Source organism: Emydura macquarii, unplaced genomic scaffold, assembly GCF_026122565.2.
Source record: "Emydura macquarii macquarii isolate MOO-44397 ecotype Brisbane River unplaced genomic scaffold, CSIRO-AGI_Emac_v2 contig_1253, whole genome shotgun sequence".
Taxonomy (NCBI): Eukaryota; Metazoa; Chordata; order Testudines; family Chelidae; genus Emydura; species Emydura macquarii.
The window spans coordinates 34,942,874-34,965,885 of record NW_027131390.1 but is presented as its reverse complement, the minus strand read 5'-3'; the positions used below and the strand labels follow the sequence as shown (position 1 = coordinate 34,965,885).

At 47.7% G+C, this 23,012-nt stretch overlaps 1 protein-coding gene across 1 annotated transcript in view; it reads left to right on the top strand.

Moving 5' to 3' along the window:
- Nucleotides 1–21,280, top strand: part of GABRA3 (gamma-aminobutyric acid type A receptor subunit alpha3) — a 100,871-nt gene extending 79,591 nt beyond the window's left edge. Inside the window, exons 7-10 of the mRNA XM_067549770.1 lie at nt 2,556–2,699; nt 4,940–5,092; nt 9,598–9,809; nt 19,867–21,280. Of these exons, the coding sequence (XP_067405871.1) occupies nt 2,556–2,699; nt 4,940–5,092; nt 9,598–9,809; nt 19,867–20,199 (842 nt within the window). The 3' untranslated portion in view covers nt 20,200–21,280. The remainder of the gene's footprint in view (nt 1–2,555; nt 2,700–4,939; nt 5,093–9,597; nt 9,810–19,866) is intronic.
- The last annotated feature ends 1,732 nt before the right edge of the window (nt 21,281–23,012 follow it).

Genomic DNA, 23,012 nt, shown 5'->3' with positions numbered 1-23,012 from the left:
AGTTTCAAAAAGTAACAGAAGCTTTATAATAGGCAAGCGCTTTATGACCTTTAGGGCTAACCCATGCTAAGCACTGGAGATCTGTAGCTTATGCCTAGTAAACCTTGTCCCCAAGAGTCCAAGCAGCATAAAGAAGCTGTTCCCTCTTGTTCGGGGTTTTTATCCCCCTCCACATTTGTGCTCTGATAGGCAAACTCATCTGATGGGGAGAATCCACTTGCATGACTCATCTTCAGAAGGGGAAAGGCAAAGCAAACGTCTTTTGTCCTCTCTAATGTTCCACAATAGTCTGTCTGGTGTCGAGGGACATTCACCATTGGGCAGGACATAAGACCTGTTGGGGACCAGCACTTTGCACCGGTTAATGTCTCTCTCCTGCCTGGTGATTTACACAGTCACAGAGGCTTACAATACAGAAACAGGTGTTTTAAGTGAGATTAATTCAGGCAGCAAGTTACAAGCATTCCATAAAGTCTAAACACGAAACACAGTCTTATCATTCTAATAGCTATTTTCGCTATGCTAACACATAGGTGTGCCCAGCTGATTTCAGCGATATGTTTGTCAATGTTATATTGAAACATGGCTTGAGTTGGCACCTGGTTGGCCAGCATCAAACACATCACAAAGCTAGCATGCACTCTGGCTCAAAGGTGGATATCTATGCCTGGGATGTCCAAGAGTAGGAGAGCAGAGGGTGCTGCAGGAGTTGCGCTTCTTATTGTCCTTATTTGGACTGAGCTGCCCCACATTGTGGAAACAGAACTAAACAGACCAGAAATATCTTCAGGGTTTAAACAAACCCAAAATATCAATGCCACGGCTACGTGACACAAGGAATGCCTGTGTCCCAGAGGACAACCATTATAGAGTTGACAACCTTATTTGCATACAAGATGACATGTGGGGAGGTGAATGTCGAGCACTGAAATAATAAGAGGGCTTTCTAGTCTAAGGTTAAGGTACATCGGCTGTGAGGGCCCAGGAATGGAATAACGGGGTGTTACAGATCAGGATGCAGGTGTACTGGCAGTGGTGGGAGGAGGGCAGGCTTGGAAAAGCAGAGTGCTGCCGGTCGGGTTTAAGGTGCATTAGCAGAGCTGCATTGGAAATGCTGACACAGCACAGTTACACAGAGAGAAACTTAGCCCATTCATCAACATTTTCTCCTTAACATTTAACAGGTTTGCCAAAACCTAAAATGCAATCATGGCATTTTCTTTTTTAATTAGACAAATCATTTATGTTTCAACCCACAATATCCCACAAAGCAGGAACTGGGAGATTTCACAGGCTAGAATTTGACCCATCATCAATTGTGCAGAAAATTATCCTGATCTCCCTTTAAGTCTTGTAGGGGAACCCTAAGGAAAGGGGGTGAGTTAAAAATCTCTCGTCAGTGTTTCCTTTCCCAGCATCTCTTCATCAGGGCTTCTGCAGTAGACCTGATCACTGCAGAGAGCTGCAGTCAGAGGTGGAATCTTGCAATCTGGCCCTTATGGGTAGCACTAACAGCCTCTGTTTGGCTGGGAAGGTCCCTGGTTCTGAACACCTGTGCCAGGGAACTGTCTGCAGGTATGCTTCTCATTGTCTGCAACCTCCCCCAACCCCTGCTCTACTTCCAGGAAAACACAGGCCCATTAGCTGTTTCTTTTGTGGGGACAGGGAATAAGGAAATAGATAGACTTGAGCTGCTAGTACTTTCCCCAGAGGGGGAAGAGGAGGACATGGGCTCCACTTCTCTTTCTCCTTGAAACAGGTAGCTGCTCACCTGCTCACCGTACTAGAGGAGGGTTGGGGGAGGCAGGTTAAAAGAGAGCAGAGTTACCAGCATATTGCAAGTCTCGTGGTATTTGGTGTTTTTCTTCAAGCGCCAACTCCTGGAGTCCTGTGATTTTGCAAAAATCTCAGCTATGATTTTTTATAATAAGGCCATTTCTAGTCCACCTGATTACAGAGAAAATCTTGAAAATGTGACTCCCTAAACACTCCCACCCCAGGTGGCAAACACAAAGAATCCAAAATGTATTTTTTTTATAATCTCATGATTTTTAAGTCAATCTCCTGATTCTCTGGGGCCTGACTCATGATTTCTGAATGCTTCTGGGTTGGCAATAGAGAGAAAGCGAGCATGTGAGTGCATGTAAGTGTGAGCGGGGGGGCGGGGGGTAGCGGGTGTGCAAATGTAAGGGAGGAGTGCAGGTGAGGGGGTGGGGATGGTGTGAACATGAGTGTATATTTATGATGTGTTCAGAAATGACAAGTCACTGCTAGGTAGGCTGGAACATTAAAGGAGAGTACACTGCCACTTAAGATGTTGCACTGTCTTTCTACTCCTCCCCAAAGTCTAAACATCTGGCAGGCAGCCGGCAGCCGGCCCTGACTTTAGTGATATGATTAACTGTTTCTAAAGTCATCTTGGTGGGTAGACATAGCTGGCCATATTAGTCGCTGTGGCTCCACTGAAGACACACCGAGGCTGAATTTGGCCCCAACTCATTGGTAGGTTTTAGGGTGGTCAGAAGCTTGACCTCCTTCCACTTCCTCCTCCGCAGATGCCTACACGAAGACGGAGGTGATCTACACCTGGACGCTGGGGAAGGATAAATCAGTGGAAGTGGCCAAAGGTGGATCTCGCCTGAATCAGTATGACCTCCTGGGCCATGTTGTTGGAACAGAGATGGTCCGATCCAGTACAGGTACTGGAGTGTGTTGGGGCTGGAAATGGACGTAAGAGCTGTGTACACTGTCCGGTGGGAATAGGTGGGGTGTTCTCATGTGAAATCAAAAGTAGATTGTTGTAGTCATTGGGTCCATAATGTCTGCAAAGTAAAAGGGAGCCAAGGAAGGTATCTCAGTCAAAAGCTGGCACTTCCAGTAATACCCAGTGTCACTGGCAGACAGTGGATCATGTCCAAGGATAGCATTGCCAGCAGCACAGTGGCCTTAGATCCAGGCTGGGATGATGGGAGATGGAGCCATTCCAGTAGTGCAGGCTTTGACTGGGAATCACAACACTCCCTAACACCATGCTGTGACCTTGTTGTTGGATGGAGCAGAGGGAGGTTTTTAAGGATAAGCAGCACAACACACCCTAAGAACAAGCTGGCCTGGTGGGAGATGGAACATTCCTAGGTTATGATGGACAGAATCTCTGGCTAGACAGGGTCACCTGAGGGACACCCTACGTTGTTCAAGTGGACAGAGCATGTCCGTGCTATGAAAGAAAGCTCCATAACATGATGCTGGTGCTCAGGTACCATGGTGCTGAGTGCAATAAAAATACCTACCGAGGAAGACTGGTGGGTAGAATATATCCAGGCTTTTCAGGACCTCCCCAGCATTGCCAAACTTATCTCCCTATGCTGAGTGTTTGCAGATGGAGCATATCCAAGCTAGGAGGTATCACACTGCATCTGCAGCAGCAGAGCCAGCTGTTCAGATTCAGTTGGCCAATGGGGTAGGAGAGCTTTTCTGCCTTCCTGCCCACTGCCACTGGAAATCAATGGGATTCAGGCTCTCCTGCCTTGCTCAGCTGCTTCTCAACACCTGGGGTTCAGCTGAACTGGCCCAACTTTCAGTCTCCCAGGAGAATGTCACAGGTGAAGAGCATGCCAGTGAGGGTCACTCTGACTTTCACTGAATTGTCTTGGGCAAATATTATGACAGTTGTAGAAGAGCGTCCCAAACAAATGTTTTCTGTTTAATGACCAAAACTAATCATCTCTCTCTCTCTCCCTCCACCCTCCTTCCCCCCCGCTGCTCCTCCCTTTCCCCCTGTGAATTCAGGTAAAGTTACCTGCAGTTACCCCATGTGTGTCTCTCCTAACTTTCTCCTTCTGTGTGTTTGCTAGTACTCTCATGTGAGGATATTTCCCCTCTGTTGCACTTGATGTTAGTTATATCCATCTTTAATAGCTCAGATCGCTTCCCTTGAGGACATGTGTGGAGCCCAGGGAACTAAATGTCATAATATTCGATCTAGCTCTGCCATCAAGTTGTAGTAAAAAATAAGAACAAAGTAATAGAGTGAAATGGTAAGAAACCTGCAAAAGACACCAATGCATAATGGCTTAACAAAGCTAGAGTCAAAACAAAAAGACACTGTGTTCCAGCAGTGATGAAGCCAAACTGAAGGCTCCAACCATTTCCATGAATGCTGGGGAAGGAAAATAGAGATGGCAAATAGACATCATTTTCTGTCCCACACCCCAGACCTCTAACAACCAGCATCCTGTCCCAACCTTCCAGATGAATGATACGGGGAGGGGTTGGGTATTGGCAGTTCATAACATCGTTTGTCAAAAGATAGAGGGTGCCAGACTCTTACTGTGACAAGATAAAGTCTGTGGGGTTACATGGCCCTTCCTGCCATATGGCTGCATGGGGTGGAGTATAAAAGAGAGTGGAAGCTGATTCAGAAGAGGAAGCAGGTGGAAGGCGTCTTCTTCCCTGCTGGCTGGGTGAAGCAGGGAAAGCAACTGAGGATTGTTGCTCAATGTTTTTCATTTTGTTAAGTCCTCAAGTCCTGAGGAAAGGGGCTTTAAAAGGACCAATGCTTGGAGCTTTATATCCCTTTTCTGGCTGTTGAAGGTTCTCATAGCCTCCACCTGCCCACATGCAAACCAATCTCTGTTTGTATAAAAGCTTTGTATGTCAGAGTGGCACAGCCCCAGTTTTTATTGCAACAAACACATACCAGTTTCACACCTTTATGGCATGAGCTACTTTATCATGAGGTATCATGACATGTCAGATGGTAACTTCCACACATGCCGCAATATCAGGTGATACAGCACTACAGGACTGGGACGTTCACACATCTTGACCTCTGGGGATAAAAATGCTACTTTGAGATCTGGACTGAGGTTTTATTGGCTCAGGCCTGGCAAGTAACGATTGTTCTGCTGCTCTCTGCTCTAACCTGCTGTCCCTCCAGGGGAATATGTCGTCATGACCACCCACTTTCACCTCAAGAGGAAGATTGGGTACTTTGTGATCCAGACGTACCTGCCCTGCATTATGACTGTCATCCTATCACAGGTTTCCTTCTGGCTTAACAGGGAGTCTGTTCCCGCCCGAACTGTATTCGGTGAGTCTCTGACATGCAGGAAGCTGATGGGTAAGGGATTTCAGTGGAAGAGGAACCTTGGCCTTTTTGGTAACCATAGCACTGAAGGGAATGGCACCACATCTGTCTGTCTGTCTGCCAGCGTTTTTTAATCTGATCTGTCTGGTGCTCCTCCCTGTGCTACCTGAAGGTCTCATGCGTGAACCCTATACTACTTTTGTGGACACAGCATATCTCTGAATCCCACTGCTTGGTGAACAGTATCGTCTGCAGGGCTGCTGAGCAGCGCTCGGGATTGGTGAAATCTCTTGTCTCTCCCCTGTTGATAGGTGCTTTGTATTCATGTGAACCGTTGCCCTCTGCTGGGGCATGCCAGCCCCCCTGGGCATAGGCAGGCATGTGCTGTGTGTGCTGCCACCTCCCATTTTCATTTCTAAAGAGGAATGTTCCTGCTGAGGTTTTTGTCTTTCACCTCTCTGGCGGGTGAGTGGCAAGGTTGAAATAGCCAGAATCCTGATCTCCGAAGCGCTCCCAGCCAGCATTCTAGTCTGTGTTCCACCCAGAACGCAAGGGGGAAGGAAGCACCCTGAGAATGGGAGGAAGGCAACTCGGAACAGGAAGAGGCTGGCTGAGAGGCAAGAAGGTGGCCAGGATGAGGAAAGAACAGATGTGGTAGCCTTTCTCCTATAGCTCACTGGTCATTACCTGAAACCAGCGAGCATGTGAGCTAGCACTTGGGTTAAAACCTGCCCTTCTTGGCGAAGGTCATCGAGAAGGTGCACAGTGCTCACAGAACCTACCTTCGTCCTTGAGTTCCCACCAGTCAGGACCGTGGCGACAGCAGAGCTGCTGGTTTTCTCTGGGCAATGGGCTGAATTCAGGTGCCCTTGATAACACTACTAGCTCTGCGACCGATCATGGATGTGGTTGACCTGTTGGCAGAACCCAGCAGAATGAAATGTAGCAGCTTTACAGTGATTTGATTTTCCAGCAGCCCCTCCCAAAACAGAACATTCTGCTGTCTCTGATATTTAATAGATTTTACTTTACTTGGTGCTGAATATATTCTACTGGAAATACTTTTGATTTAGATTGTGAGCTCCATTCCTTCCCCTGTGTTAGCACACCACCCTAGATATCGCAATAGCCCCGACCCTGCAACCATTGGCATCCGTGAGAAAACCAAGTGATGCCAAGTCAGGTGCTGAGTAATAGAGAAGGGCAGGAAACAGTTTTCTCCTCCCATGAAGATTTTCAAGACATCAGAAAGTTTTCCCATCCCAATGGGGATGAAAACTCTGAATAGTGACAATTTTCATGAACCAGACATGTTTTCTTTCAATCGATTTGGTTCCATCAGAATGCTTTGTTTTGACCATTTCAAAAGGTTTTGTTTCAGTTCTGACCTTTTCTATTTTCTAAAAATGAAAAGAGATGTCACTCAAAAACCGGACATTTTCCGTTTCCACCATGTTGAAACTTTCCTCCACAAATTTTTTCAAGTCAGTAGATTCATCGGAACGGCCTTTGTTTCACGGAAACAGTTTGGGATTCAAATAATCAGCATTTTTCAGTAAAACTGTCTGTCGACAAATTCCTGATCAGCTCTCCTGATAAAAGCAAGAATCTAGATGTTGACAATCCCATTACATAGAACTGTGTACATCTGCTTTGTTCGAAGTTCCATAGACATATTGGCTGTGGGGTGTAATAGGTTGTGTGGGGAAGAGGGCTGTGGGTCTGCACACAGCTTGTACTTGCTGATCACACTCCTGGTCAGACCTGTGCATGTGTTGAACAGATCCCGGGGCTGAGTCAATAGGACTGCATGTTAAATAGATTTTAATTACTTTCTTTTCTTTACACAGTATCTTTTCACTTCACTGTCAGAGGTGAAAGGTAGGGCCAGAGTTACAAATATGTTAACAAACTATTTTAAAATGAATTCCCCCTTCACGTACGTGCCAAGGCCTGAGGCCGGGGTCTCCTCGTTCCCTCTACAACAGCTGCAGGTATCAGAGAGGGCTTCTTTAGAGCATGGCAGGCATAGGCAGCAGGTTGCTACAGCTAGAGGGGGCTCAGCCCAAACCAGCACCACAGGGCAGAATGGAGCCTCTTCTACCTGGGCACATTCTCCAACCCCTGGGCCCAGACCGTGGGATGGAATGGAGCCAGGGTGAGTGCAGGGTGGAGAGGGCTCACTCTCTGACCCCTGGGCCAAGGCCCATGGCACAGGGTGAGTTCAGGTCAAGCAAACTCTCCAGCAGCCCCCCACCCCCTTCTGCTCTCCCCTCTGCACTGGGCTGGGATAGAACTGAGGCCTAGCCCGCTTCCCAAACAATATTTTAACCCTTGTCCAATGATGGCAGAGGATAGCCACCTTATACTGAGCTAGGGGTGGGGAAGATAATAACTATTGTCACAGTCAGTCATAGCAGAAACCCTTTCAACGAAGATTTGACCTTGTTCATTTGCCTCAGCACAGGTTTCTGATAAACGAAGGCTTTCAATAATGGCCTTGATCAAGTATTGAACCCAACATCTGGCAACTAAACGAAAAAGAAAAGTGGGTCTATTTATAGCAAAGAAAATGTTGACATGTAGCAATTTTCTCCCCAAATGGGTTATATCAGAAAAGTGAAATAAGGAAAGCTATTTAATTTCCCTTTAATGTACATATATGGGGAGCTGGAGGTTCTGCAATGGATAATAGGATATGGAGTCTTTCATTTGTAGGTTGCTGGTTCACATCTCCATGCGTCCTGGCCTGTGTGAAATGAATTGGTTGATCTCAGTCCAGCAACGAGGCCAAAACTGAATGGACCATGGAGACTTATCCATACAGAGGTTCCTCTTTGCAGATCATGCTTGAGGCAAATTGGCAGGGAGTTGTAAGGGACCCTTGTTTTAGAGCTGGATGGGAAATGGCTTTTCCTGTCCCATGAAAAGTTTCAAGAGCTAAATAATAATAATAATAATAATAATCCTGAATCAGGACAAAGTCAAAATCTTGAAAATTTTTGCAAACTGAAAATCCAAAAAATTTTTTGTTTCAGATTTTGATAATTTTGAAACATTTCATTACAATTTTGCCTTTTTTTTTTTTTTTAACTATAACTAGCTTAAATTTCAAAATGAAATTTATTTTGAACCAGAAGTCCAGGGTTTTTCATTTAAAAAATGTCAAAATGAAATCTTTTGACAATTTGAAAAGTTTTTAAATCAGATTTTTGAGTCAAAAAATGTGTTGGAACCAAACCTTTCTCAGGAAAACGTTTAGTTTCGATGAATCGGTATTTTCTGATGGGGGAAAAAATGTTTCATTGACAAGTTCCCAATCACCTCTACCGTGCATGCTGTGGAAACGAGTCCACTTTCCAGGCCTGTCACTAAACTCCACCTCACCTCGCCAGATAAGCACGTATTTATTTGTAGAGGTGAAGTGGTATGGTATGCATAGGGCTAGGGATGCTTCTGAGATAGGCTGTGTCCACAAAAGAAATACAAGGTGCTGTATTACATGTTTAAAAAGGCACAATTTGTCACGTGAATTGAAAAGTTTCGACAATGTTAACAATTTTTCATGAAGAATGTCATTAATTTAAAAAGCCATTTTGCAATGAGTAACTGCAACAACCTGTCTTAAAAATTCTGATAGCGTGGTCCAGTGGTGAGAGAGCCAGCCTGTAAGTCCAGATATCTGGGCTCTGTTCCCAGTTCTGCCAGTGACTTTTTGTGTGATCTTGGGCAAGTCACATCCTCTCTCTGTGCCTCAGTTTCCCTTTCTATAAAATGGAGTTAGTTGCATTCACCCACCTTTGTAAGATTCTTTGAGGTCAACAGATGGAAAGGATAGTATGAAAAAGTCATAAGTGTTACAGTTATTTTCTTATGGGAGGAAGTGGGGAGGCGAGTATAGACATATATGTGTTAAATACTCCACAAAACCTAATTTTAAATGCCCTAATAACCACTCCTTCACAAATGTCCAGCTAGATCTGCCTGGCTGGCTGCACCTTATCACTGCTACCACTGTGTACTATTTTATTATGGTAGCAACCAGTGGCAGCAGAGAACTAGATGCTGTCCAAACACGTAGTGAGATAAGCTGTGCCTCATAAAGTTTGCCATCTCAGTAGACAAGAGGTGTAAGGGGAAACTGAGGAACAGGGAGGTGAAGTGACTTGCCCAACGCCACCCAGAAGGCCAATAGCAGAGACAGGAATGGAACCCAGGCCTGAGTTCCTCATCTGGCCAAACTCATTGCTGAGGTAAGTGGGCATGGGCTCAATGAAGTTAATGGGGCTGGCCCTACCTATGGCTTCGGTGCCTTTGGTCCATGGTTGTGATGGATTCTCTACCTTGGAGGACAAAGAGAGAATGGGAAGAGACAGCTCATTGACCAGGGAGGGTTTCAATGTCCCGCTCACTAGCTATGCCCCAGGGAGAGAGGACGGGTCAGGACAGGCACATCAAGGTGGTTGCGTGCTGTGACAGCATCATCCTCTCCTGCTTTGTTCCCACAGGCGTCACCACCGTTCTCACCATGACCACACTGAGCATCAGCGCCAGAAACTCCTTACCGAAAGTGGCGTACGCGACGGCCATGGATTGGTTCATAGCCGTCTGTTACGCCTTCGTGTTTTCTGCGCTGATCGAGTTTGCCACTGTCAACTACTTCACCAAGCGTAGCTGGGCCTGGGATGGCAAGAAAGTGCTGGAGGCCCAGGTGATGAAGGTGAGTCCTGGAGGCAAGGCCTGGGAGCGCGGGAGGGCAAAGAAACGTCCCACGAGAGAGCTGCATTGGGACCAGGAGTGGGTAACGTGCAGCCCGGCACATTACAGTAGGCTGGATGTTACTCACTGGGGTCATCAATTCAGGTCTTGACTGGAGCGGTTCTTGGGGGTGGAGGGAGAATGGACTGATGCAATGTATTGTCTTGATTGTTAGGTGGGGGAAAAACCCTTGCACACTCATGATCCGGTCAGTTTCTCCTTCTGCCCCTCCCTCTGTCTGTGTGCGTGCGCATATGTGTGTCTGACTCTCTCTGGTTGCATCTGTGCATGTCTCTCTGTGTGGTTCAGTCTCTCTCTTTCTTTGCTCACTGCCAGCTGCTTTCTGCACCATGTTGCTGCCCTGACGCGCCAGCAGAAAGCCCCAAAGCCAGTTGCTTGGTGGGATGCTGGCCCCACCGAAGAAGAGAAGCCTCCAGCCTCATTCTCCCTGCTTCCTCACTGCATGTCACAGTGGATGCCCGGTGCACGGCAGGCATATCACAGGGAGGGTGATTTGGCAGACAGCTACACTGGCAGGGAAGAGAGCAATCAGAAGCAGCAACTGGCAGAAAATTAGTGGGCAATCCCCCACCTTTTCTCTTCTGGCTTCAGATCGGCTTCTCTGACAGCTTCCTTCGCGACAGCCATCGCTGGCGTTCGTTGACACCCCCATGCTGATTTAATCTGGGCTGCTCAGAGAAATCGCTTACTGTGGCATGCTGCTCCCATATTTATATTTATTGAATCAATTTCAAAATCAGCTTTGTCCTTGTTCTTGGTTCTGGAGCACTTTTTTTCTTTTTTTTTTTTGTCTGCTATAATGTGCTGCTCAGAACTGCTGAGGGACCGTGTGCAAATATCTTGCCTCACTGCAAATAGATCTCTAGAGAGAGAACTCAGTAGCCCAGTCCCTTGATGTTGACTGAGCTACAGCATTGAGAACAAGGTCGAAGAGACAGGCAACATGTGAATGGGAGGAAGATTAAAGAACTAGAGCCAATATCAGCCCTGCGGTAGGAAGCCCACTTCTCATTACTTCTCATGTTGCTTCCCTGCCTCTTCTGGGTCCTTGGATCTTCTTTACACCAGTGTGATGCTCCAGATTGAGTCTGAACTTCAAAAGAGATTGTCCTACCAGAGTGGTTCTCTAAGGCCAATTGACACATGATGGAAGCACGTGCAACGTCATTAAGATCAAGCTCACATGATAGGCCTGAATTTGGCCCATAGAGATTAAAGACCCAGTCCAGCACCTATTGATGTCAATGGAATGACTCCAATTGACATCAGTGGGAGTCGGATCAGATCCTAAATTGGTTGGGTCCTATTTAGGAATGGGCAGAACAGAGTGAATAAAATAAAGTCCAAGGTGGCCCTTCACCCTTCACTCAAACCAAACCCATCTCAAATGACTTCAGAAGTTTTTTAAAAAACCCAAAACCCTCAGTTAAGTTTTTTTTAAAAAATCCTCCTTTATTTCTGAGTTGCTCTCTTCAGATTGTAGGTGCTAAAATATCATGAAGATACCATGAAGATATCTTGCTCTTGCAGTAACGCAATAGGGAGACATGAAGTACCAGAAATTTTACAAGGGGAGCCATTCTTGTGAGCCCCAAAACTCAAGATGGTCAGATAAACGTCCAAATGGCTGGGTGCTCTTCCAGTTTGGTGCTTATCCATCCTCATGAGCTTCAGCCACCTCCAGTCGGGTTACAGATCAGGAAAGCTGATCAGATTCCTCCCTCTCTGACGTATTTTCTATTCACTTTCCACCAAACCTAATGCCATTTAATAGAAGAGTATCCCAGGAAGAATGGCAGGTTCGGAGGGCTTGGGAAGTAGCTGGATCCCCATGTTTGTTCTGCTTTTCTATCCTGCTGACATGTTTCCAGGCAGAGTGCCTGGAACCCTGTGAAGATTCCTTGTTGGCTCAGTTTCAGCCTTCAATGAGCTGTTCTTGAAACAAATGACAAGTTAGGAGGTTGAATCTGGAAAAAAAACCACCACACACAAAAAGCAAAAACACCCCACTGGCTTAAGACTGGATGTTGGCAATTTTAGAAGTATTTGTACCAGCAGTAAAGCTGCCACTGATATGCCCAGGTTGAGCTCTGGTCCTTGTAAAGCTGTCCCTGAAACCAGACAATTTGTTATTTACCTTTGTGATTATTTCTACAGTAATTAATGTTTGGGCTAGAAGCCCAATTGTATGCTGGATGGTGCAGAAGCCTGGGTGGTAAAGAGGTAGCAGGTTCAACACCTACAGGTGTTCACGATGAGATGTCTTTGCACAATGAAAAGTGTTACACGGAGAGACAGATTGTGAAATGAAAGCTTTAGAGATGGATGTCGGAATCCTTGATGTAGCTGACAAAATCCAGGGAGCCTGATTTTGCTGGTTTGGACACATACAGAAGATGAATGAAGAGGACGTGCGAAAAATAGCATAGCAGGAGAGGGGGTCGGAAAGAGACCCCAAGGAAAGCTGTGGAAGCAATGGATGGATTGCGTCAAAGAAGATGGTAAATAAGGGCTGCCTCGGACCAGTGAAGATGGTGAATACTTGCCAAATGACCCAATCCCTGATGATCGGATAAGAAGAAAAAGATTTAATTTTTAGCACTGGTGAAATCGTCCAGATTAACAGCCCTTGAGGCTGAAATCCTCTCTTTCTCTATGGCCTGGACTGCACCAACTTTTCTTACACAACCCACCAATTACGGTGGCTGGGCGTCTTGACTTTCTGGGGTTATCCTGCTTTTCCAGGACTTGATAGAATCTGCTAACTTATTGACCTCTCCCACCCGGAAACCTGCCCTCTCACAACAGCTGCCAGAGGCCAAAAGGACCATGCACATTGTGGTTCACTCTGCTGGTGTGTTATTCCCCTTTCCCTCACATTGCATTGCCCCATCAATTTAGATTGTAAGCTCTTTGGGGCAGGGCAGTCTACTGCACTGTTTGCATAGCACCTAGCACACTGGGGAACTGAGCTTGGTTGGTCCCTAGGCACTGCCATCGTAGACATGATCAACAATAAATTGCAGCCCAGCTACAGTGTATCTGTGTCAGGCCTTCCTTGGGAAGTGCTGAAATACCACAGGAAATGCTACATTCTCTGCAATTCTCATCCAATCAAAATCAGGAAGCACCGTGGATCTCATAAGAAAGTCAGCCAGCCCCAGCTAACTTCCGGAGATGATTTGACTAATGCTTCTTTGAACCAAAGCTCCTGTAAGCCTTTTGTGTCTCGCCATTGCTAGTTGCTTCCTAAGGGTGTATGGGTGTGCTGTGCCCTATTGGATCAAATAATTCCTTGCACTCACTCCATTTCTCTAGGATAGAGCTGCTGGAGCAGGCCTGGGACTATAGATCAAACTGAAGAATGGCCTCTGGTGCCCAGTGCAATAATTTTGTTTGAGGGCAGGGGATCAGTTTTGAAGAACCATCTCCAGTGGTGTGCTGAAAGGCACCAATAATCAGCCAGGAGAAAAGGTTGAAGTGCCCATGAAAGACGAATGGTTTCAATGACAATGTACTTCACCTCTGGAGTCCCCAGAATGGTCCCATTAAAGAGATCCCCCCAACTGGAACCTGGAGGGACTGTCTCGGTGGCGAGAGAGCCTCATACCTGGAAAGCAGACGGCTTGCATCTAAGGGGAATCTCGTCACTGGACCCTGGCGATGCAGTCTCTGAAGGGATTTCCCCACCACTCAAGTGCAGATGGGCTGCCTTAGAGAGGATTCTGCAGTGGGGTTGTCACCCCTAGAATCTATACAGGCCACCTTTATGGTGGTCCTTGCAACTGGAATCCAGAGAGATCACATCTAAAGGGTCTTTGTCACCAGAGTCTGGAAAGGCCACCAAACCTGTGAGAATGAAAATTACCCATGATTATCCCTCATAGAAACAATGTCCCTCCCTCAAGGTGGGGCATCTTTGGGGATCCTCCTCTGGGACCACCCACCTGTAACTTGCCTCTCTCTGCCATGGCATCATTGTCTGTAGAAGCACCACCATTTAGTTCTATCTCCTTGCCTGCTCTGCACTCACCTGAACTTCCGGCAGCGAAACAACTCCCAATGGGAGTACCTGCAACCAGGCACCTGGAAACACAGCAGTGTAGACTCCTCATGTCAGGTGGCAAAAGGATATCACTCCCTTCTCCTCTAGTCCTTGGGACATGGTACAAATTGCTTGTGGGGTTGAGCTCATGCAGCTTCTTCTCCCTCCTGTCTTCTCCGGGGGAACATCACGAAAAAACATGACCAAAAAATAAACAGAACTCTTTCACTCGGCGTTCTGATCTTTACTCCCTCCCTTGTGCCTGTGAGACCAACGGTGTGCGCAGGGTGCGAGTGAGTCGGTAAATGATGCAGGATTTGTATGCCTCCTCTGTTCCCATAAAGCAAGTCTGCAGATTCAGATATTGAAACCAGTTTACATGGGAACTGCTTCTTCTTTCCCCTTTGTTACCATATATGGTACATTCACCTCATTCTCTCCCTCACCAGAAAAGATGGACTGGTACCAAACCCCCAAATTAGATCACCTCCAAACTTTTGGAAAAGTTATGCTCCAGATCCAAACTTTGTGGCTCCGGCCCATCTCTACTAGTTGCTTCCCTCCACCCCCTGAGAGTAAACAAGAACTTGCTGAGCTTTCCCAGCCTTACTAGCTTGCTCTCCACAATTCTCCATTGTCTTGTACCTTGGATAGTCAATGTTGACTGTTAGATCATTTAGTCCTAAAATTAGCTTCATTTTAAAGGTCCACTGATATAGCCCACCTGCCATTCCTTGGCCTTCCCTCCTCCTCCTCCCTCCTCCATCTGTATGGGTAGCTGAGTCATTCTCTCAGTTCTGCCTGCTTGCTTTGATCCTGCAAGCCAAGGAGCACAAGGGTGTTGCTCTCCATCCAGCACAAGCACAAGGAGAGGCTACACATGGACACAAGCCAGGTTAAGCATTGGGTCAAAGCCCTGTGTATTGAGCAATTACGAGCTGGAAGCCCCTGGCCTATCTGCTCCCTTACAGGTATGCAAGGTGTGTGTACGCAGGAGGGAAGCTTGTCTCAAGAACATGATGTGATGAGAGGTCTATAATGCACTAGAAATGTATGTCTTGTCTTGTCACGCTAGCTTCCCCGCATTTCCTCCATTAGGAATGCAGTGTGCAAAGTCAGTTTTGTGATGAATGATAGAGGGTGACCACGCATTCTCTCCCAACAGTGGGAGTTTTGCCATTTTTAAAGGATCTGGATTGTTTGTCTGCTCTTTTTGTTTTTCCGCTTTTCCTTTCTGTTTTGCTAGCAAAGGGAATCCCTCCCAAATAAACCCGCCAGGAGGTCGGAGGACTGGTTTGTATCTGATTTTAATAAACACATTTTTATCTTGTCGAAATCTTACGTGAGCTATCAACTGTATAAAACACTGCCCAGGGAACCTAAGGCCACACCATTTGTGCCAGTCTCTCAGGAGTCTGATTGCTTGAGCTTCTGTGCCTCAGTTACCAGGGCACCCTTGGAAACTCTTTATACAGCCTTACTGCTCCAACATCATAACACACCACATTCCCAAGCAGCTGAAATTCACAGGCTGTTGGGCTCCAAGCATTCCTGCAGTTCCTGCTTTCCTTAAGGCTTAAGGGCCTGATCCAAAACCTATTGAACCTATGGAAAGTCACTCACTTCAGTGGACTTTGAATCAGGCCCTTGTGCCTTAGATACAATGTCTTAGTTACCAGTAGTGAAAACTGCAACAACAAAATTGTTATAACCTCCTGTTTTCACGTGCTTGCCCCAGGCTGGAAGGGTCACCTCTTGGAGGGAAACACTGTCCAGGCTGAAAAGTGTCATGTCAGTTGCAGTCTCTCATTCCTTTCTGCTCCATAACCTGGCTGATTAACAATAAAATAAACTGCAGTGCACTTTCAATAAAATTCTGCCAGAGGTAATTGATCATTCTTTCCATTACTACATATTAATAACCTTATTTCCTCCTGTAGCTATGGTAAGAAGTAATCATAGTATATGTAGTGTTTCAATGGTAAGACATTTTCAAACCTCTGGACAGCTAGCAACATGTTCACACAATTCACCTTCTTTGAGGATGTGCAATTAATCGTGGCTCCTCTGCTTACATTAAATTGATCATTAATCAGTGGTTCAGTTAATCACTGAAGACAATAGAAACCCTTGCAACCTTCTCAATAAAATACTGCAAACATGGCCCGGTTGCTAGTCTAATCAGTCTTTGGCCTTTGTCACTTACAGTTTTATTTCTGCAATCGCAGGAGTTATTACTGGAACTGCCATCACTTAATATGTTTATTGGTTATGGATTTAAAGAATGATCTGCTGCTGCCTGCAGCCTCCCACTGAAGATGCATTGTGGACTGTCAATTTTCCTGAGATAACTGGCCAGGGGTGAAATTCACCTGTGATGTGCTTAAGCAGCATTTGTGAGGCTGCAGGAAGAGTAGACAAATGGGCGAGTCTCCACGCCCCAGGTATTGCAGGAGGGGGCCTCCAAATAGGTTTGCATGCAGAGCAGGTTTGGATGTTGGCCAGGCCCTAATACCCTTGCAGAAGAGCAGCTATTGCCGTTGCAGCCTACAGGTTGAAGGGAGGCTAGAGACGGACTATGTTGCTGTTCTGGAGTGGCCTATCCTAGCCTCTGCTAAGTGACCATCACGAAACCCAGACACTCAGGCTTTCTGTGGGAGGGGTGAATTTCACCCTAAGTGATTAATATGGGCGATTGCAAGAACACTGCTGAATCTTCCCTCAGCAAGAGAGAGATGCAGGGTTAATGGCCATGGCTAGATATGTGAGGGAGTGAAGGGGCTTGATTGTGCATGCTCAGAAGGTGGCATGGTACAGCGAATCGGGGTAAAATTCTTTGCAAATATAGCCATTGAGCCGGGTTTGCGCTGATGCTGGGGGTCTGAATATTTGTGGTTGACATGTATTCTGAAGGGGGTAGTATCTTCCTGGAAACATCCATGCATCCTGAAGGTTTCACAGACTTTAGCAAAGGTTAAATATTTGTCTGAAAATTCATACCAGGAAGTGCAGTGGTTTGGTTGAGTCTTCGGTCCAAAAAGTTGCACTCATCCAGTCCACGAACAGGAACAGTGCCATGTGGCTTAGCTGACAAATCACGGGCGATGTAGGATGAACAGTCAAAGGGAGTGAGTCATGGACAAGCCACGGGATGATAGTGTTGTCCAAGCTGTGTGGCAAATGCAGGCCAGCAGAGAAAACATCCAGGCGGAAGATGGGTTGGCTCAGTGATTGATTCCTGAACCGTGAAAGGAGCTCATTTGTACCGGTGTTATTCGCAATGACCAGGTGGGCCAGCTCAGCTGACAGGCACTTCAAATACTTGGCGCTTGGATGAGCTGGGTGATGTGATGTTCAAAGCTCTTGTGGCAGCACCACTATTCAGTCAGCACACTGGTGTTTATGTCCACGTTTAACAGGGATATACAGTGCCAGGGCCGACTGCATCCCTGGTGTAACTCCAGGGAAATCAGTGGAGGACATGGGGGAGGAATTCGGTTCCCATTGCCTTATAGCTCTCCGAGTTACCTAGCTTGCTACAAATTCACCAGGCTGAATAGAGTCCTGCAGGCACAAAGGAGAACCCCAGCTCCAGGATGCAGGCCAGTTACTCAGCCCTGGTGCCGGGCAGGGATTGCAATGACGTTTCTGCTTTTACAGACTTTCATGCTGGGTGTGACGGAGTCACAAGCAAGTAGAGTAGTGTGAGCTGGGATCGCGCCGTGAGTTAGTGCCTCTCTTGTGGCTCTTGCCTCCCAGGCTGTTGTCCTAGCACCTCCAGCTAGGCCAGTGGTCCCCAAACTTTTTAGGTCACGCTCCCCCATCCCATTGTCCGTGCCCTCCCGGGGCCACAGTTGGGGTTGGGGGCCATGGTTGGGAGTGAGGCTGTGGCAGCTGGGGACTGGGAGAAGAGCCACGGTGGCCAGGGACGAGTCCACAGCAGCCAGTGACAGAGGCTGGGAGCGGAGCTGCGGGGCCGAGCCGAGAACCGTGGCTGGGGGGCCAAGCTAGGAACCGAGGCTGGAGCCATGGCTTGGGGCAGAGCGGGATGGGGTGGCACTCCTTCCCCACTCCCCATGGGGGCTGGCCCAGGCCCTGCTGCGCTCCCCCGATGTTCCTCCAGGTGGCAGGCCCCACAATTTGGGGACCCCTGAGCTAGTCTGTTCCAGCTCTAGCCAGAGAATTGTCAGCAGTGCTGCCTAGTGACGGCACAGGCTCCTTTTAGACCTACGTGACATAGCAGATACCTCTGCGAAATGCTTTTCCCCAACGTGGCCTTGGAAAGCGGCCGCTCCTAGCAAATGTTGTCTCCATTGAGGCAACAATGTGTCATTTTGAGGGCAGATCCCTAGGATCCCAGTCGGATCCAGTGTCACATCTGCACCTCTGACTCCTGGATCTGCTCTGTGGGAATTGCAATCAGTGTAGCATGGGAAGTGCAGGTGATCTGTAGGATTCTATTGTCCAGAAATAGATTTTCCTCACTGGGCTTTTCATTACATGAATTAGGTCGGTTTGTGTGATATGTACTAGATTTCCTCATCTTCATGACAGCCTTGTTCCAAACTCCTTCAGCAAAGAGGCCACTTCTATCCCCTTTCTTAGCCCAATTCCCCCCACCCAGTCTGTTTCCGTCATTGACCAACCTGAGTCTGTCACTCACCTGCCATCAGGGTTGTCTGACTGTCTGTCATCAGTGTTTTGCATCACTACTTCGTGCAGTGTAACCAACCCCCAGCCTATTTAGCTGCTTCACGTGCTGCAGAAAGTTCCCTTCCTGTCAGCTCACTCTGCGAGCAGGTTGGTTATCGTATAAGCCCAATGACTTAGAAGAGGGGATAACGGGGAGGGGATGTACATTTATCTCCCAGGTTGTGTTTCACCTAGTAGCAGGAGGGTGAGATGAAAACCTTCCCTCAGTGCTAGGGCTGCCATGCCCACCATCCTGAAATCCATGGGCCAGCCTGACCGTTGGGATCTGTCCTTCATCTGTCTGCCCTAGCTCATGAGACACTTTAAAAGGTCCCCTGGATGTATTTGGATCATCATGACATCATATCGTGCAGCTCAGCAGCACAAAGGGTGAATGACCTGTCCTGGGGACACAGAGGCAGCACCTAGTTTGCATCAGGATCACCATGATCCCATGTCATCATGTGCTGTTGCACACTTCGTGACATAAAGACACAATCGTTGCAATGATAGAACCCAATATCTCAAGGTAATTCACTTTGTCCCAGAGGACAACTACAAACACGTGGCCAGCCCTAGTCAGTATCAAGGATACTCTTCACCACAATATGGGCAGGAAGCACGGTTAGATAGTTGGTTCAAGCTCTTTCCCAGGAGACTGAGCTCATTGGGTCTGAGTCTCCTCCTACATACACCACAGTTAACACGTGGCTCTTCACATGTGCCAGAGCAATATTCAACCCAGGTGAGGTGGAGACAAATCTGCCTCCCCATATCTTCCGGCCACTGTACGTTGTGCTGGTTTTGCATACATGGAGCAGGGAGGGATTGGAATAGAACCGGCACGTTGGGCAGCTGTATGTGACCATCGTGCCACTGGTGCGATGCTAAGGGGATAACACCGGGTTGAGCACCTGGCCCATTGATTTTGGTGGTTATTATTCGTGTCATGGTGGCGTGTAGGAGTCCCGTGACCCCATGGGCACTGTGTGCTGTACTTCAAGAGAGTAACTCCTGTTTGAAACCGGGGTAAGCAAGAGGAAAATCCAGCACACTCTGTCGCCCATCTCACAGTCCAAGTGGAGCAGGGATGATGAAGTCTCTGAACACTAGTCTTCTTTCCCCACCATTTTTCCCTTCCACGATCCATCCTTTGAGTTGCTGTGCAGCTGCCTACCCACACAGCAGCGTAGCTGAGAGGAGGAACATTCTCCTTACACTTTTACTTGGTCTGATACAGATTTTTTTCCCCCTTCCCTAGAAAAAAGAGCCAGTGGCGCTGGCAAAGAAAGCCAACAACACCTACAACATCGTGGGCACAACGTATGCCCTCAACATTGCCAAGGACCCCGGCCTGCCCACCATCTCCAAGAGTGCTGCCGCCACGGCCACCGCCACTGCCACTATGCCCCCCAAGGTGCCCCGTGTGGAGGAGAAGCCCCCGGAAAGCAAGAAGACCTATAACAGCGTCAGCAAGGTGGACAAGATGTCGCGCATTGTCTTTCCCATCCTCTTCGCCATTTTCAACCTGGTCTACTGGGCCACGTATGTAAACCGGGAGTCAGCCATCAAGGGCATGATCCCGAAACAATAACCCAGCCACACAAACCTTCCATCTGAGAGCACGATCCAGGCAGGAATTCTCTGGGGCTTTCTTCTTCTTCTTTGTTTGCTTTATTATTATTAATAATATTAATTTGGCCTATCCTGATTATTATTAGAACATTTATAATGTAAACAAAACTGTGATATTTATTTAACCTCAGATTGGTTTATTTTAGTTTATTTTTGCTGTTGAGGATAAAAAAAAAAAAGATCAGAAAAAAAGTGTGCCTCTAACATCATGGGTCTGATGTTCCCTCCCCTCCCACCCTGTCTCCTATGTCTCTCCCCATCCACTCCCTGTGAAATGAAAGCTGCTTGCATGCTGTTTTCATTCCATGCTAAGCTTTGCTTAGGCCTGCTGGTGTATTTTTCCGCCTCACTCCCGTGCCGTAATAGACTGCCCTGGTTTTGTGGAGCCCTATTGCTCAGATACTCCCGGCAACATAGGTTCAAGGATACAATGACCTTTGGGGACATCCTGCCAGTTGGGCTGACTTACGGTGTTATTTCTTTGTGGTAGCTTTATTCTTAGAGCAGCAGCTGCCTTAGCTGGTGAGCTGTTCTAGATTCAGGGAGCTGAGTAGTTCCCACTGCAGGTGCCACCTCTGTGTTACTGTAGTCAGCGGCCACTAAGGGACAACGATTCAGTTCTCATGTTTGAACATGGTGGGTGAACATGTTGAACTGGACATGTCAGCTGGACATCTACAGGGCTGCCAGTTTTCCATCTCCGCTGAACCATCTGCCTTTCATTCTCCTTCCCTCTCCTTGGGCAGAACCGAGAACCCGCTTCAGAGCATCCTCTGCCACTGTAGTTCTACCACCCTCTTCTAAACGAGCAGGAAGTTGGTTGTTCCTGGCTCCAGTGGGCAACTCATATGGTGCTTTCCATCAGACAAAGAGAACCAGAAGTGTCCTCAGGGTGAATCAGTGATTGAACTCCCTGATGAACAAAGACACCAGAAAGAGAGAAGAGGTTTCCCAAGCCTTGGAAAGTCACAAGCTGGAAGGGAATGTATGAACAGATGGGTGGCTTTATTTTTTTTCCGTTGTTCCAATGGCTTTGCCCCATCTCCTCCTCTTTATTAACTTTTCCCCTCCCCCTCCCATTGCTCCCAAATTATCTTGTCTCCTGCCAGCTGGCTGCAATCTTTTACCAACCTCGCTATCTGAGGGTGAAACATAACAGGGAGGTGTCGGGAACTGGACAAGTCTTAGTGTTAGCAGCAGCATGGCACAGAGATGTGCGGTCCCATTGGAGCCCAGCCCAGGGATCATCTTTGCTATGATAGGGTGGACCCCCAGTAGAGTAGCAATATTGGCCCATGACTATGAAAGAATAAGACTCTCTCCTGACAAGAGGGTGGGGAGATCCTGACTTGAGGGCAGGGGCAACAAAGAGTTGCAGCGTGGAAAAACAAGAGACCCAAGTTGGGCCTGTTCCTGGGAGGTGCTGAGAACCCTCAGTCCCTGGTAGAAGCACTCAGCACCTTGCAAAATTGCCTCCTGCGACAGGGGATACTAAATATTTTGTGTACAAGGGACCTGTTCCTGATGTTGCAAAGACCTTTGTAAGTCAAGAGTGACTCTATTAAACCAATGGGGTTTGGCCAGTAAGATCAGAACCAGGCCTAAATCCATAGACTGTTCCTCACCAGCCAGGTGCAGGGACTTATGGCAGCCATATCTTACCCAACAGCTGTGCTGATACACTGGGATCCCAGCTGTCCTTTCCTCCTCCTGTCCCTTTCCCCACTACTCTGGACACACGGACACACTCCGTGACCATTGGGAATTACATGCTGCATCGGGTAACCCCTCCCACTCCCCCAGTCAGTGCTGATTCTTCGGTGTCACCATCCTCTGCCCCTGGGCAGCAATGTGGCCCCTTTTCTGCATACACCAATGTGCACTGCCAGTGAAATTGACGCCCGTGCAGGGCGCCAGCTCTCGTGGGATTTAAGTGGTGCATTGGGCTGGGGCTGGCCTGCTGCACAGGGATCAATTTCACCCTTGGTGGACAAAGGCTTAATTGATCATTAATAACAGTGCCTGCCCACCTGCAATATTCACGGCAACTGCAGGGTCAGAGCAGGGAAGCAGAGGGAATTTGGGGCTAAACTGTGCAACCGTTGCTCAGGTGGACGAGCTCTTATTACGCAGACATGCTCCCACAGCCTGCCAGCTTATTATCCCTCCACTGACTCAATAGTCAGACGTGGGATCATCTGATGCCCACAGGCTTGTGCTCCCCTCTGCTCAGGTGCAAGTGAGGCGCACCCAGCCCCTGGATGTATGTGACATTTCTAGTACCTGTCATCCCAAAGAGCTGAATCAGCTCCCAGCAAGGGCTCCCCTCGCCCACCGGTGCAATAAGTGACTCTGGGGTGGGGTGCAGCAGCCATGTCACTTGGCAGCAATGCCAGACAATGATTAAGAAAAGGTGAAGACAACTAAGGTAGCCCACAGAGGCTGCAGAGGGCTTTCAAGTGTTGGAATTTGCCAGGATGTAATGCCACTGCTTCTGCAACCTCCTTTACCCTAATGCTACTGGGTCCCAACACCACTGCTGTCACAAACCCCCTTACCTAAATTACCATCTAACACTAAAGCCAGCACTGGGAGAAACAGGGTCCTCTAACCACACAGGCACTAACACCATTAGCATTCTGAACACTGCTATTTTAACACCCCTGGCGCTAACATTATCCCTGCCACACCACAGGGGCAAACCGCTAACAGACTGCTGAGTGGGCACGAGGAGGCAGCTCTTTGCCGAGGGTTGGTTGGCTGTTTTGGAAA